This window comes from Phyllobates terribilis, unplaced genomic scaffold, assembly GCF_046119375.1.
Source record: "Phyllobates terribilis strain yellow unplaced genomic scaffold, ASM4611937v1 Scaffold_7__3_contigs__length_470593459, whole genome shotgun sequence".
In the NCBI taxonomy this organism is placed as follows: Eukaryota; Metazoa; Chordata; class Amphibia; order Anura; family Dendrobatidae; genus Phyllobates; species Phyllobates terribilis.
The window spans coordinates 281,493,712-281,510,831 of NW_027362767.1; the positions used below are offsets into that span (position 1 = coordinate 281,493,712).

General features: G+C 44.6%; 1 protein-coding gene across 4 annotated transcripts in view; it reads right to left on the bottom strand.

Moving 5' to 3' along the window:
- Window positions 1-17,120, bottom strand: part of OPHN1 (oligophrenin 1) — a 155,054-nt gene that overhangs the window by 126,170 nt on the left and 11,764 nt on the right. For all 4 annotated transcript variants that reach the window (XM_073640914.1, XM_073640918.1, XM_073640917.1 and 1 more), the window contains exon 2: window positions 14,971-15,132. In XM_073640914.1, coding sequence (XP_073497015.1) covers window positions 14,971-15,124 — 154 coding nt within the window. In that variant the 5' untranslated portion in view covers window positions 15,125-15,132. The remainder of the gene's footprint in view (window positions 1-14,970; window positions 15,133-17,120) is intronic.

Sequence of the window (17,120 nt, forward strand, 5' to 3'; positions counted from 1 at the left end):
GGATAAGCAGAGTTTTTCAGCACGTTTTTTGAGGATAGTGGTGGGTGGTTGTGGTGGCAGAGGAGCGGGGCATACGTAGTAGCCGGCTGCTGCAGCTACCACGTGTGCTCACTGTTAAAGGGAAATGAATATTCACTCCTCTCCACTCCCATGGGCGTGGAGAATGAATATTCTCTTTAATAGTGGGCACAGAGGAGCGCTGAGCCGTAGCTCCTGTTGACAGTGTCTGCTACTAAAGAGAATGCATATTCACTATTCTCCACGCCCATAGTCCCGGTGTGGAGAGGAGTGAATATGCCGGCAGCTCACATCAGCGTCTGAGAGTGCATAGCAATGACGCCATGCGTTGCTCAGATGCGGACATGAGCTGCTGCAGCAGAACAGGACGCAGAGCTGGAGCAGAGGAAGGAAGGTGAGTATAAGTGTTTATTTTTTTGTGTGTGCAGTGATGGGGCCATATATGCCAGGATTGGGGATGAGGGAGCAATGTGTACCGGGATGGGGAAATTTACCTGTAGCTGCTGCATTTCCCACCCTAGGCTTATACTCGAGTCAATAAGTTTTCCCAGTTTTTTGTGGTAAAATTAGGTACCTCGGCTTATACTCGAGTATATACGCTAAATAAATACAGCAAATGAAGGAGACAATCAGATACACAGTGTATCGCCAGGATACAAAGAGGAAATCATAAAAGTATTCCAATGTGTCATGTGCAGAATACATTGTACATTATGCAAGTTTAAATAAGAATATAATTTTTTATTGGTACATTTCCTTTACAGAGGACCTGTTACAATGAATGACAGTCTTAGAAAATATTTGCCTTTACTAAGAATTCTGGAGCCTCATTTCTCAGAACGCTGCTTTTTGAAGTTCCTCTGTTATTCCTCCTGAAAACGTATCTATTAATTGACAACCAATGTTACCTTTCCTCTAGGTGTATTTCCGCACACAGCGTGACGGACATGGATTCTCCATTGCTCACACTAAGGTTTCTTTTGTTTGTTTTAAGGCTGACAAGTCTGACGAGGTTTTCAAGAGAAATCACATGGCATTATATAATCAAAATAGTTTACTTTAAATAGATCAGACGCTCAGTATTAGCCAATCATCTATACCCGGTTAGTAAGAAGCAGCAGGATTCTGCCAGTACACCTGTATCGCCTTACGTCATTATATGCAGATGTGGGCATTAATTACAGGATGCCAGGCTGATGAGGCACAAGTAGTGCCCTACACCCCAACCCCTGCCCTCCACATGATGAACAGGCCATGCAGTGATCTACAGCAATGTTGTCAGGCACTGGAATGTTTCTAGAACTAGGTCAGAACCAGACACTTCTCGCTACACAAAGATTTGACAATCGCCAACTATTACTGTGTAAACAGCTAGTACAGATTAAGAACATGAAAAACAATCTCGCTGGTGGAAAAATTTGGGGGAAACTTAGAAAAAAAGAAATGTCAGAAAAGTAAGAAATCAAGGAAACAAAATGTCAAACAATTCGCGTGAGAATTTCCCTTATTTTTTTTCTTTAAAAATACAACATGTTTGAAAATAAAAGTAACCTCCCCCCATTTCTGCTACCCAGAAATCCAAAATCCAGCATGGCACGGAGGGATCTGACGGAGATCACACACTTATGACAACGCTTCCAAGTCAGGAAGAATGGGGGACCCAACCAACAAGAAGCCGTGGTCAGGAGCCAAATGTGGCTCTCAGGTCTACTGCACGTGGCTCACTTGCCTTGCTTCCTAGTGCAGAACCATATTGCTGCCGGTAGACACCAACTCAGGAATGACACTGTCAGGTAGCTTATGGATCAGGATTGGGGCCTGATCAATCAAGGAATTTACAAATAAAATACCTTTAAACAAAGCAATGTTTTTGCAAAACTCTAAGGGCTCGCTTACATCGGACGAGTGCTATGGAATGTTTTATTGGGTAGCACTCGGACCAACGTTATACTATGGGGCAACGCTGATCAACTTTTTTTTTCTCATGCAGCATGCTGCAAGTCATGCCGCAAATCGGTTGCCACTCACTCATTCAAGTCTATGGGTAGTGGAAAACATCTGGGTTCAGTTCAATTTCTGTGGACACAGACAATGGAGAAGATGGAGAAATTTTATTCTCCATCTTCTCCATAGCTGTGCTACAATTCTCGCATCCGAGAGAATCAGATCACACTAAGCTGACACTCTGATCAGAGTTTGATCGGACTGTCATAAACATAATCGATCAGATTCTCTTGCATGAGAGAATATACGCTCGTGTGACCCCAGCCTAAGTAGCACAAAAATGCAGCGACATTTGACATTTTTATGACAATCCCAGCCAAGTGGCCAAGCCCGCCCAGCGAATTCATCAAAATTTACGCCACTTTACTAACAAATTATATCATGTACCTTCCTGGCAGAGGCACAAGCCAGCTAGAAGATGCACCAAATTCATTAAGTGTTATGCCCCTTTTAATGAATTAGGCGCATCTTATACAAGCAGTGCAAGACTGATGTTCAAAACTCAAATCTTCCCCAATCTGATCCCTTCCCTTTCAAAATATTTTTGTAGAACACTTGAGAAGTACCTTTTATGTACAGTAAGGACCTAAGTTCAGGTCAGTTTGACCACAGGAGGTCCCGGTGTTGGGACAATAACATGGAAGCTCGACCTAGTCCACACTACAGCTGTCTTAAAGAGATGTAACAGGTGACAGGAAGCCTTAGGCATGGGTACTCATAAAAAGGTTAATCTTCCAGATAACAGAAATTCTTAACGTTTTTCTAATGTGCAAAGAAAAACTCACAGGGTGGTGAAAAATGTAAGATATTACCACCAGTCTGAGAGGTGCAAATCCCTCAGCTCGCCCAAGAAGACCCTCTGTAGTGGATGGAAGGTGGCAGAAACATATCAAGAAGATACATGTCTGACTAAAAGAACTGAATCTGCCTGAAACAGTTAACACAAATGACCACGATCCCAGATATAGAGGCTCAACCCCATCCTGGTACACTGAGCAGCACAATCATTCCCAGGTCAAATCCCCTACAAGTGAGGGGTGTCACAGGGCCGAGCAGGAATTCTTCACCCCTGGACCATAGGTGTAATCACGGGAAGGGGCACCTGCAGCAGCCGTACAAGAGACTCACCAAAATGCTGCACGTACAGATATTACTATTTACTAAGTGTGAACACGATGCAAACCATAAATAGCTTATCCGCGATTAAACAATTAACTATTCACAGGACAGGTCATCAATATGAGATTAACGGAGCTGCCAGGGGCTTCCTTCTCAAACTCGTGGCCTATCCTAAGGAAAGGTCATCAGCTGCTTTGTCCTGGACAACACCTTTTATGCCACCCATAATGTATCTTCTATTGTTTTTCCTGCATTTTATGTTAATGACAAGCAGCCCCTCGCCCATTTCTTACCACCAAATATGATCTCGTTTAATCCTTTGACTGGGGTACAAGACCTGAGTAAGGCTATGTGCGCACGTTCAGGATTTGAAGCAGAAATTTCTGCAGCGTTTCTACATCTCTTTGGCAGGAAAAACGCTGTGGGGAAAAATGTGAGTTTTTTGAAGCGCTTTTGTACTGAAATGCATGCTTTTGGGAGCCAAATAAAGAAATGTGAGACATTGCTTTAACCCTTGGATTACCATCAGAACTGGAGTGAGTATATTGGTTAATTTAAGAATGTGTATTGTATTTCAAATAAAGTGTTTACTCTGTGTCTGTGTTTATTACTTTAATTTAATTAGGTTTGGTAATGAAAGGGTCTGATTGACACCTTATCACCAAACAAAAGAGCTAGGTGTTAGCTAATCCCATATACCCAATGTCATTAGCATTTCCATTCATGTCATTTGTGGGGCAGCTGCGAGCTGCTATTTTTAGCCTAAGAAGGTGCCATTAGGCAAACATGGTTTATGGATATTAATAACAGCTCACTACATTCTCTCAAACAGCAACAAGCAGCGCTTTGGACGCAGCGTATTTTTGTTGCGTCCAAAACACAGTGTTCTAATGCCGCACTTTTGTTGTCGGTACATGTGAATCCAGCGCATATGACACTTCAATCAGTCAAAATCTGCAGCGCAGACTAGTGTGTCCGCTACAGAAATTGACATGCTGCGGGTAGGTTTGGGTACTTGGCTACGATCAGGAGCCACTGTGGGTTTGAAGCTGTGTGTTTATACAGCGTCAAACCCGCAGCATCCAGATGTTACAGCATAGTGGATGGGATCTCTAGAAATCACATGTCCTCTATACATGCATCTGAGGCTGAGGATCACCCACGGACACTGACATGCGGTGCGTTTTTCAGGACCGCAGCATGTCAAATTCTCTTGCTGAGTTGCTAGTCTCCGTAACAGAAATTTGACCACTACAAAGTATTGAATGCGATAAATCCGCATGGTTCAGTGAACACATGTGGATTTACCTGCGTTCAATAGACTGCAACATTTTGGACGCAGCAAAAATATGCTTCATCCAAAGCGCTGCTACGTCGGGAACGTGGGGGCACACCCTAAAGTTTAAAAAAAATTAAAAAAAATGGGGTGGGCTCCCTAGTCATTTTTATAACCAACAGAGAAAAGCTGACCTCTGGGAGTTGATATTAGTAGCCGGGGAAGGTGCCATTAGCCAACAATGTTCCCTGGCTATTAATAACAGCCCACAATTGTTTGCTTAGCCTTTACTGGCTAGATTACACCAGAAAAAAAATTGACGTAGGGTCCCCCTATAAAATCTAACCAGAAAAGGCTAAACAGAAAGCTGCGGGCTGATATTAATAGCCAGGGAAGGGGCCATGGATCCTGGCCCCATCTGCGGCTAATAATATCACCCCACAGCAGTCCCAGAAATGGCACATCCATAAGATGTGCTAAATCTAGCACTTAGCCTCCGCTCTTCCCACTGCCCTGCAGCGGCGGCGAGTGAGGTAATGGGGAGGACACCAGGGGGCGTCGGACAGGTGAGAATAGGTGGGTTTTTTTGTTTGTTTGTTTGTTTTTTACACAGCGTGGAGCCCCAGCTCCGCTGAGGACACTACTACTCCCCTCAACTTTCAGTACTCAGCCTTTGAGTACTCAAAGAAGCACTCTTCCTCCCATAAAACTTTTTATCATCTTAATATGTTGCAATAATCATATTATATGGCACTGTGTACTTACAATTGCTCATTTTGACTTTCTACCCAGCTAATTCGTCTCTTCTCCATTAGGTCTATGACATCACGTGATTAAAAACTGACTAGCTGAATCTTTCTAAGCTCTATGTAGAAACAGGAGGTCAGTTTTGCCTGTATGACTCATTAGTCACTGCAAAAGTCTAGGGCAGGGGGGAGGAGGGAGCAACTGGATCAAGAGGTGAAGAGGGGAATAGTAAATTCAGGGACAAGAGACTTCCTGTATATACATAGAGCAGAGAAAAGAGAAAGAGAATTAGCTGGGCAGAAAGGCAAAATGAGCAATTGTAAGTACACAGTGTTCTATAATATCATGACTGCAGTATAGTAAGAGGATAAAATCTTTGATGGGAGGAGTGCCTCTTTAAAGGATTTTTCTGGCCTTGTACTAAATTTCCACAGTCACTCTATAAAACTGCAGATTGGCAAATCCTGATAGTGTCCACAGAACACTCACCCGCTTCCCTTCACAGAACATTGAGAGATGCAGATGAGAATCTAGTCGGCAGGTGATCTCTATTATGCAGATCGAATACTGGAGGTCACGTGATCGCCCACTCAATCTGGCGATGGTACATTGGATCTGCAGATAGAATGGCTGCAAAAATTAAGATCAGACCCAGAAAAGTTCTAAATCCAAAAAAGCAAGTGAAGAAATGATGGGCCTCCTTAAGAAGTCCACTTATTGGGGCAATTTTTTTACTGCAATGCATGTATTTTTGGCTAAAAATAATTTTTGCAGCTGGGTGTCAATACAACTTTTTCATCGTTTTACAGGCTGTTTGTTTCCTGCACCTTCAAGTTTAATGTGATCCGTAGTCATAAATTAGCCGAGAGGAGCTCAGAAAAAGTCAGATAAAAGAGCTGCATACTCCCTTATTAGACTGCCAGGACGAGCTCACTGACATGTTCTCAGACGGCGGCCATGCTCTCTTGTTAGTGCAGCTTTCCTCACACACTGACCAGCTCTTCTGCCCATGCAATGGCCGCTGGTGGAGGAGCAGTGACCAGACCTGGCCATGCAATGGCCGCTGGTGGAGGAGCAGTGACCAGACCTGGCCATGCAATGGCCGCTGGTGGAGGAGCAGTGACCAGACCTGGCCATGCAATGGCCGCTGGTGGAGGAGCAGTGACCAGACCTGGCCATGCAATGGCCGCTGGTGGAGGAGCAGTGACCAGACCTGGCCATGCAATGGCCGCTGGTGGAGGAGCAGTGACCAGACCCGGCCATGCAATGGCCGCTGGTGGAGGAGCAGTGACCAGACCCGGCCATGCAATGGCCGCTGGTGGAGGAGCAGTGACCAGACCCGGCCATGCAATGGCCGCTGGTGGAGGAGCAGTGACCAGACCCGGCCATGCAATGGCCGCTGGTGGAGGAGCAGTGACCAGACCCGGCCATGCAATGGCCGCTGGTGGAGGAGCAGTGACCAGACCCGGCCATGCAATGGCCGCTGGTGGAGGAGCAGTGACCAGACCCGTCCACCAGCATCTCCAATAGTAATTTGCCGCACCCAGGAGAGCTGTCAGTGAGCTCGTTCTGACAGTCGCGTTTGTGGAATATAAGCAGATATGTCCGGCCATGGTCATACATAGAGCTGGAGGTAGGCAGCGATGTGCGAATCCTCTGCAGTGCAGCTCTGGTTACAGGAGACATCACTCTAACTTACCTGCAATGTACAAATATCCATGGCAACAACGTGGAGAAGTAAGCAGCAGAAGGCGGCAGGCGGCACAATGTTCTCTACGCTGTATAATTACTGTGCAAGAGAAAAGCGAAGAACTGCAGAAGCCAGATGGGAAAATGTGTCTCATCCCACCGGCTCGGCAGAACCCACACAGCCGGGGGACCGCAAGGATTGTCCCGCTGTTACTTATAATAAAGGCCCATGGGGTATTAGACAAAGACAACGCCCATCATTTCACTGCCCAATAGTCTCCATGCTGCTTCTTCCAGCGGAGACATCGTTATGACTGCTGCAGCTAATCAGCGGCTACTGATCACCTGCAGCCTTCACATTCCGGTTGAGCCACCTCAAGTAGAGTGTGAAGGCTGCAGCCGATCAGTGCTGCTGATTGTCTGCAGCAATCTTATCAAGCAATGATTGGAATATCTGAGACTCACACATTGAGGTTACTAGCAAAATGACTGAAACGTTCCACATATGTTTCACATAGAAACCGGACACTGCAGGAAGGATCCACACAAGCAACAATAATTAAAATGTCAAAGAAATGTCCAAGTCAGAGTCACAACCAAGACGCCCCCTGTAAGGAAACAGAGGTAACCACTGAGCCACAAGAGAACTCCTAGGGAAATGTAATATTTCTTGGCTTTATTCTATGTTGTAGCGGTGTACTTCTTCCACCTGCCATGTCACACACACTCCCTTGTTTTCCTGAAGTATGGAGGAGGTGTTTGCTTTATGGCTGCTGCAATGAACAGTAAAGTCTTCAGAGAGTGACAGGACAGCCACCACCCCTGGAGACCAGGGCGAGAGGTGAGAACTCATGCCCCCAAGTCTAAGGCCACGTGCACACCTTCAGTATTTGGTCAGTATTATATGTCAGTATTTGTAAGCAAAAACCAGGAGAGAAACAATCAGTGGAAAAGTCTAACATCACCCCTTCTGTATTTATCACCCACTCCTGGTTTTGGCTTACAAATACTGATGTGAAATACTGACCAAATACTGAACATGTAACTGTGGCCTAATAGAGTTATCCTTAAAGGGGATGAGAACTTTCAGGTTACATTTCTAAGAAGCCCCAAAACGTTGTGTATGGACATGGGTCGTTATCGACAACCCCACTAATTACTCCTGCGCAGGGTTTCAAGGTCCCTGCTGTCTATGGATTAGCAGTGTAAGCCCCGAACGTCACAATAAAGTCCATGGCACTCAAAATGGCGGTGGTCATGTGCGAAATCATGTGAGCGCTTCCCCAGCTCTGCCCTCTGTGCAGGCGCTGGAAGTACTCAGCACAGGACATGTGCTGCCTGCCTGCCTGCGTGCCTGCCTGCGTGCTGAACACGGAGTGCTGAGTGCCTGCACAGGAGAGGACAGAGCCCCTGTACCCAGCACCCTATGTAGTGCTATGGACACAGCAGAGACCACTGACTAGGAGCAGCGGCAGCCTACAAAGGCAGCGAAGTGTAAGCAATAGTCATCATTACTTATGTCTCTACACAATAGGTTTTTTTTTATTTATTTATTTTTAATTTGGCCAGAAAGTGGACAATCCCTGAAAATCGCCTTCCATCTAATAATAAAGAGTTTTGTTTTGTCCTAGTTTATACAATAAAGCTTCCAGGGTGATTCAAGGACGATGCAAAAGTAACGGCCTGTAGTTAAAGTAAAATTAGTGGTAAATGCCCAAAGACTGAAAATCAAAGCAAAACTGGCTCAGGAGCCGTTGCAGCCAATCACAGCACAGATTTCATTTTTCAACAGCCAAATGTAAAAAGTGTGCTTACATAGACTGACCTAAGATGGCGACATCGAAGCAAGAAGCACGGTGGCTCAGTGGTTAGCACTGTCCTATGTATAAGGCTCAGCTCGGTGGCTCAGTGGTTAGCACTGTACTATGTATAGGGAAGCTCAGTGGTTAGCACTGTACTATGTATAGGGAAGCTCAGTGGTTAGCACTGTACTATGTATAGGGAAGCTCAGTGGTTAGCACTGTACTATGTATAGGGAAGCTCAGTGGCTCAGTGGTTAGCACTGTACTATATAGGGCAGCACGGTGGCTCAGTGATTAGCACTGCAGCCTTGCAGTGCTGGGATCCTGGGTTTAAATCCCACCAAGGACAATATTTGCAAAGAGCTTGCATGTTCTCCCTGTGTTTGTGTGGGTTTCCTCCGGGTTCTCCGGTTTCCTCCCACACTCTAAAGACATACTGATAGGGAATGTAGATTGTGAGCCCCAATGGGGACAGTGATGATAATGTCTGTAAAGCGCTGTGGAATTAATGGCGCTATATAAGTGAGTAAAATGAAAAAAAAAAGCTTTCCGTGTGTTGGAGTTTGCAAGAACAGGTCTGTTGTGACAGTACAGACATACTTTTAGAATAATTTTGATTAATGTGATCCACATAGAAATTGCATTTTGCGTTGGGTGAAGCAATTCAAAACCACTGGGTGAGTATGTCATGGGAAATGTCCGGGAAGCCAAAAGACATCTGAAGAGGCAGTGAAGAGGATTCGAGCTGTCTACAAGCATAGTCCTAGACAGTCCACCAGGATGACAAGTATAGGACTACAGGTGGCACAGACCACAGTATGGCATGTCTTACAAAAATGTCTGCGTTCTCAGCCAGATTACATCTCCTTCAGGAGCTAAGACCAGACCATAAACCAAAATGCTGTGACTTTTGCATAGAGACGGGCCAGGAGGAAGAGGATGAATTTGTGGCATCCCGGTACCCGTTCTACTACTGCTAAATGAGACAGTTGTCATGTGGCAGTAGATTTGTTCCAATGTGTGCACTGAGTTAGGGGATATAATACTTTGCATTGTAAATTGTACTTTCCTGCCATCTGCTGGCCAATGTGTGTATATGAAGTAATGATTATTCTCCACACAACAGGTGGCCATAGCAACGGCTGGGAGGAGCCTCCCAGCTCAGGGCTCTCATTCTGACTGAACGCTGGTACAGACCAGTTGTGGGCGGTTCCTGCTGCCTCAGGAAGATGGAGGAGAGACATTATTTTCTCAGAGAAGAGTTTTCAATGCCAGTCTATGCTGAGGGGACATTTTTCCTCACATAATCTCCTTCACAAAAAGAGTGAAATGTCTTCTGGTCAGGAGAGAGAATCTGTACATGGACTCTCCTGCTCGCTGGTTATCCTGATTGCTTCTAGCCAGGACCAGATCCACATGGCTGCCACGCCACCGACTTTGCTTAAGCCCTTTACCCCCCAAGGTGGTTTGCACATTAATGACCAGGACAATTTTTACAATTCTGACCACTGTCACTTTATGAGTTAATACCTCTGGAACGCGTCAATGGATCCCCCTGATTCTGAGATTGTTTTTTCGTGACATATTGTACTTCATGATTGTGGTAAAATTTCTTCGATATCACTTGCGTTTATTTGTGAAAAAAATGGAAATTTGGAGAAAATTTTGAACATTTATGTCCTTAAATCAGAGCGATATGTCACACAAAATAGTTAATAAATAACATTTCCCACATGTCTACTTTACATCAGCACAATTTTGGAACCAAATTTTTTTTTTGTTAGGGAGCTATAAGGGTTAAAAGTTGACCAGCGATTTCTCATTTTTCCAACAAAATTTACAAAACCATTTTTTTAGGGACCACATCACATTTGAAGTCACTTTGAGGGGTCTTTATGACAGAAAATACCCAAAAGTGACACCATTCTAAAAACTGCACCCCTCAAGGTGCTCAAAACCACATTCAAGAACTTTATTAACCCTTCAGGTGCTTCACAGGAATTTTTGGAATGTGGAAGAAAAAAATTAACATTTAACTTTTTTCACAAAAATGTTACTTTAGACCCAATTTTTTTTTATTTTCGCAGGGGTAACAGGAAAAAATGGACCCCAAAATTTGTTGTGCAATTTCCCCTGAGCACGCAGATACCCCATATGTGGGGGAAAACCACTGTTTGGGTGCACGGCAGAGCTCAGAAGGGAAGGAGTGCCATTTGACTTTTTGAATGTAAAATTTGCTTGAATAATTAGCGGACGCCATGTCGCGTTTGGAGAGCCCCTGATGTGCCTAAACAGTGGAAACCCCCCACAAGGGACACCATTTTGGAAACTACACCCCTCAAGGATTTTATCAAGGGGTATAGTGAACATTTTGAACCCAGATGTACAACAGAATTTGATAACATTAGGTCATCATATTGAATAAGTTGTCATTAGTCTTGAGCCCAAGTGCTCGCTATTTGCGTTTGCATCGGGTACTCGGGTATGCACCATGTATCACGGGTGCTCGAGTCCCTGCCCGCATGTTTCACGGTTATTAGACACCCAAAAAAAAAACATGCAGGGATCCCTCGTGCATGGCAGGCAATCCCTGCGAGGTTTTTTGGCCGCAAAGCATATGGGGTGGAGACTCGAGCATGTCACTCAAGCACCCGATGCAAACTCAAGTAGCGAACACTTGCTCTCAACACTAGTCGCCATATCGTCATCTTTTTTTTTTTTTACTTTTGAAATAAATCCCAACCCTAACCCTAACCCTAGCACAACCCTAACCGTAGAGTTTGTTTTTTATGCCGTTCCTCGTGTGGTATAAGTGATGAGATTACTTTATTCTTCGGGTCGGTGCGATTACAGAGATACCAGATTCATATCGGGTTTTTATGATTGACAGCTGTCACACACTAAAAGACGCATTTTTTTTTCACCATATTTTGAGAGCTATCATTTTTCCATATTTTGGCCGACAGAGTCATGTGACGGCTTGTTTTTTGCGGGATGAGTTGACTTTTTATTGGTACCATTTTCAGGCATGTGACATTTTTTGATCGCTTTCTATTCCAATTTTTGGGAGGCAGAATAAACAAAAAACAGCAATTCAGGAATTGTTTTTTTTGGTTTGTTTTTTTATGCTGTTTCGCGTGTGGTAAAATTGATAAGGCAGCTTTACTGTTCGGGTCAGTACGTTTACAGCAGTACCATATTTACATTGTGTAAAAGCACCAAAACATAGAAAAACAAAGAAAGCTATTTTATAGAAAAAAAAAAATTTGCATCGCTTTATTCTGAGAGCTATAACTTTTTTACTTTTCGGCTGATGGAGCTGTATGGCGGATTGTTTTTTTTGCGGGACAAGATGACGTTTTCAGCGGTACCATTTTTATTTATATTTGTCTTTTTGATAGCGTTTTATTCCTTTTTTTTTTTGGTGGTATGATGATAAAGCATTGTTTTTTGCTTCGCTTTTTATTTTTATTTTTTACAGTGTTCACTAAAGGGGTTAAGTAGTGGGACAGTTTTATAGGTCAAGTCGTTCCGGACACGGCGATACAAATATGTGTACTATTATTGTTTTGAGGTTTTTTTTTCATAATAATATTTATTGATCGGTACATTATATTTTTATTTTTGGTGGATTCTATTTTTGATTTTTTTTAAGTCTTTTTACAAAAAATGTATTTTATTTTTTTACTTTTATACTTTGTTCCACTATGGGACTTTCACTTTTTTTTAACTCTGATCGCCTGTATAGCATAGAGATGGCGCACCATCCCTGTGCTATACAGGCTGTCAGCGCTGCAGATGCAGAAGATACTTTGGTCATGCACTGCGCATGATCAAAGTATCTTCCTGCTGTCTGGTGACCCGGATGTTGTCATGACAACATCCGGGTCACCATGACGACCACGGGACCTGGCCTCAGACAGCGCGGGACGGCGGGGAAGAGGTGAGTATCGGCGCTTACCTCCGCAATGCTGCGATCGACTCTGATCGCAGCATTGTGGGGGTTAATGTTCCGGGAGCGATGCGGGACCACTCCCGGCACATAGCACCGGGTGGGTATCAGCTGTGACAATCAGCTGACACCCGGCGGCAATCGCGCCCTCACAACCTGTGTGTGGGCGAAATCAACAGGGCGTACTAAGACGCACCTGGCTCTTAAAGCCCAGTGCACAGGTACGTATTAGTACGCCCTGGGCTTTTAAGGGGTTAAACCTACCCCCTGCAAGAGGGAACGGTGGGATAACAACTGTGAGTACGTCCACACTTTAGTTTGTTTCCACAGAGAGCCAATCTGTGAAGGTCCCTCCATCAGTTTAATATCTCCTGGACTGTGCATAGCATTTCCTCTACTAGTAGTGAGTGAAGAGAACTCCTCTCCAGCCGTCCTGAGAGGCCATAACAATGCTTGTCTCATGAGGAGAAAACCATTACTTCCATATGCACAATATACTGTGAACCTTGCCTGTAAGAGAGACTGTACCCTGTTACCTCATTCAGTAAAATTGTTATGTTCACAAGTTCACCTGCGTGTCTGGCTGCTTGAGATCGCACAAACATCACGGGCACTCCAAAACCTGCACCCAGACACCACCGCTACAGGAGTGCCCCCGGGGGGTCCTATACCATCCACAAGAGCCACCTCCTGCTTTGGAAATTGTTGTGGACACGAGGGAAGCGCTGAGGGGTCCAGCGACCCACTTCAGCTACGGTGACATCATTATCTGCTGCCAGTGAGGCTACACACCCCCGCTGGCCTTTCTGCAACATCTGGCGCCTCCCCAGCGGCCCACCACAAATTTGTTACCTTTTACCTCAGTGGAAGGGCAATCGCCACAACGTCAGAAGTCTGAGTCCAGAAAAAACATATGCCCTTATCAAGCACGAGGGGCTCACAGTAACCGTGCTCTGTGCAATGAGTGGACACAAAGTTCCTTTTTTATTTTTGCAGAGGACACGGTCACTGGCCACTGCTACAGTACCTGGATATGTTATAGGAATGGCTTATGCCACACACAGACAGTCTGGCAGATCTTCCTCTACCAGCAGGATGGGGCACCTCCACATTTCCATTAGATGTTCGCAAATACCTAAGTGAGACTTTACAGGAACGTTGGATCGGTCGCACTGGAAATAACGATTCACTAATGTTGCGCTGACCCTGCGAGTTCCCTCTGTGGGGCTACATCAAGGACTCAACACATACTGCCCTGGTCACCGAGCAGTAGAGCCCATATCCGATGACATGCTGGCCCGTGTCTGCACCATACTGGACCTCCATCTAGACATCGGCCAGGTCACCACTGAAAATCACTTTGAACATCTGTATGGTGTGGATAACACTTGAATAGACAGGGTGTCTGCTCATATTATTACATTTGTGTTATGTCTTCTCAACTTGTGAATATAATTCCCATCCATTCTGAACCACCCTGTCTATATTATATATCACACACGTCAGATGATACGTTCCTTGTAAAGGTGTGGTGACGACAGGACAGACAACTGACACGCATCATGATATTCAGGACAATGGACATTTTTGCTTTTTGACATAAAAACGAGCAGTGGAGAGACAGTTACCAAGAGCCGTACCGGGTTATGTCCTGGTATTACAACACATCTTCTCTTTGTTTCCATACACACCTCAGGCACATAGTCAGGTAACGACCAGCAACCAAGCCTCACCAGAGGAAAAGCCCAATATGACAACACGTGCGACTCCAGGCCACAAGAGCGTAACCACCTCATGTAATAACCAGCTCTTACTGTGTTACTGAGGAGATCAACCCTAAACTACACAGATGGGACACAAGGCTCCATTTGTCTTTTTATTAAAGGTCACATACATATTATTATCGGAAGAGTTTATGAAATACAAGACAATGGATGTTGGAGCACCACTTGTTAGCTGACAACCATAGCATTATTCTTCATACATAACTAAATGGGAGGCTCTTGCTGTGACCAGATGATAACTTGTTGATTGGTGGGGGTCTGACTGCTGGGACGATTACTACACCCCCCTTTAGAACGAAGCATGCTTGATCGCCGCTCCAAAAAGAACTGTGCAAGGCTTTATCCAGCAGCCCCATAGAGCATGAATGGTTGGCAGTGGGGTGTCAGACCAGTTGCGACATTTTGTATTTGGGATAAAAGTTCTTCATCTGGGAAAAATTCCCTGATCTGCCAATTTGCTATTCCCTGTAGGACACCCACCGATCAGCAAGTTATCATCTATCCTATGGATAGGAGATCACCTGTTTCCATTGAACAACCCCTTTAAGGAATAGAGATTTGCCCTACTGTTCGTCTTACCTTTTATGGCAGTAATTAGAGCATTTCCATCCTTTATCACATCCTTAATGAATTTATTGGTTCTCTCCAGCTCTTGTTCATATCCCTTCAGACTGTCTCTGAACACCGGGCTGTCCAGGTAGCACTCACTGAACTCCAGGGGAGTGTGACCCATTGTTCCTCCTGAGAAGAAGACAAGACGTGTTAATGTCCCAGTATCACAGACTGTGGTGCACTTAGAGTCCAGCAGGAGCACCAGCTACATAAAGATTGTGAAATCTCCTTTTTTGTGTAGGCTTCCTCTGGAAATCCCAGTAAAATATGCAGGGATTTATTTCTGCCTTACACAGGACTTCCCCCCAGGATGCCACAAGCTATAGTGTCTGTGACAAGGACATCTAATGTCTGAGCTATCTGTCATTATTATTAGGTAAGAACGGGGATGCCGCCATGCTGGAATACATTGCTCTAGTTCAAGGCCTCACAATAGGGGAGACAGATCAAGACTGAACAGAGGAAAGTAGAGAAACCGCCCGTAACAACAAATCCAGGCTCTGCGGCCATTATCCTTAGGACTGGGATTCACATTGCTGCAGTGGCAACATAAATTCTCATCTGCACGATTTTTTAGGTTTCAGCAAAAACACACATAGTCCAATTTTTTTCCTCAATTTATACCTATGGCCATCAAAATCCAATACAAGTAGTGCAATTACAATTTCAGTTCTGATGAATATGACACAGCTCACAATATTGGTGCTTACACAAGAACTGTAAATGAAGTGAAAACTAGATCCATTAAAGCGACCCAAAAACCCAAAGTATAAAACTGACCACACGTAGCCAATGAATGGTGCGCCCACCTGGTCCATCCATCTGAAAGCTACCACCATTACTCAATTCTGGGGCCTTGTTTAACGATCAACAATTTACCCACATCTCAGAACAGTTAGTTAGCCTAATACACCCCTCACTAATGTCTAATGACCCAGCAAAGACTCACATGGGATAAACTGGTCCATCAGAAGACTTCTTATGCATGCTGTGTATAGGGTCATCTGACACTATGGTAGCCATCTTGCTGACTGGCAAACTGAGCTTAAACATGGAAGATCAGCAGTTTCTAAGTGGAAGGCACCAGGTATGTGTACCATATCCTGACTATATATAGCACTAGTTTTACATTGGACCAAGTGGTTGCTCTAAATGTTATCTATCTACAATTATCGGACATAGGTTCACATTTGTGTTTGCCCATCCGTCCATGGTTACTACACAAGGGGTCAATGCTACAGAAACCTTGGCAGGACCTCAGCATGCTCCATTATAAATCAGTAGAGTCCACTGAGCTGCTCCACTCGGTTCGATCACAGGCCGCAATAACACAAGCCATAGCAAAGGAATGGATAGCAAGTGTGTCCATGGGCTCTCCAGCAAAATAGGATGAGATGGAACAGAATTGAAATGATGGAAATGTAGGTTGCAGAATGAAAGGAGTCAAACAAAACAAGCTCAGTAGTTACTCGCATTCCCCTGCTCCAGTCTTCCTTGACAAGCTGCAGCAGTGACATGACTACAGGGCACGAGAACACTGCAGCCAATCATCGAGTTCAGTTGGCACATTCCACTGAGCTCAGTGGTTGACTGCAGCAGTCATGATGTTTGGTGCAGTCGAAACATCACCACTTCAACCTGTTAAAGATTGGAGCAGTGGTGTAGATGCGTCATTGGAGCAAAGGAGATGAAGTAACTGCTGGGATTGCTATTTTCAAGGAAGGCAAGCGATCACATAGAACTACTTGTGATGGGATAATTGAGCATTTACACTTGTTTTCTACTCCACTGTCGATGACAATGTGTGGGTGGTGTTAATGTAAAGGGGTTGAACCAAGTACAGGCCTCAGCTATCTATCAGTTCCACACAGAGTTAATGGATTACACATAATTGACCGTTGCGCCATACAAATAGGGGACTCAGGACCCCAATTCTTGTGATATTGGTACTACCTCTAATTCATAAATATGCATCGTTTTTAAGGTTGAAGGTAGACTTAAATCTATCGAGTTCAATCTGTAACCTAACATGTTGATCCAGAGAGAGGCAAAAACCCCCATGACGTAAAATAGATGCTAATCGCTCCGTATTAGGGGGAAAATTCCTTTTCGGCTCC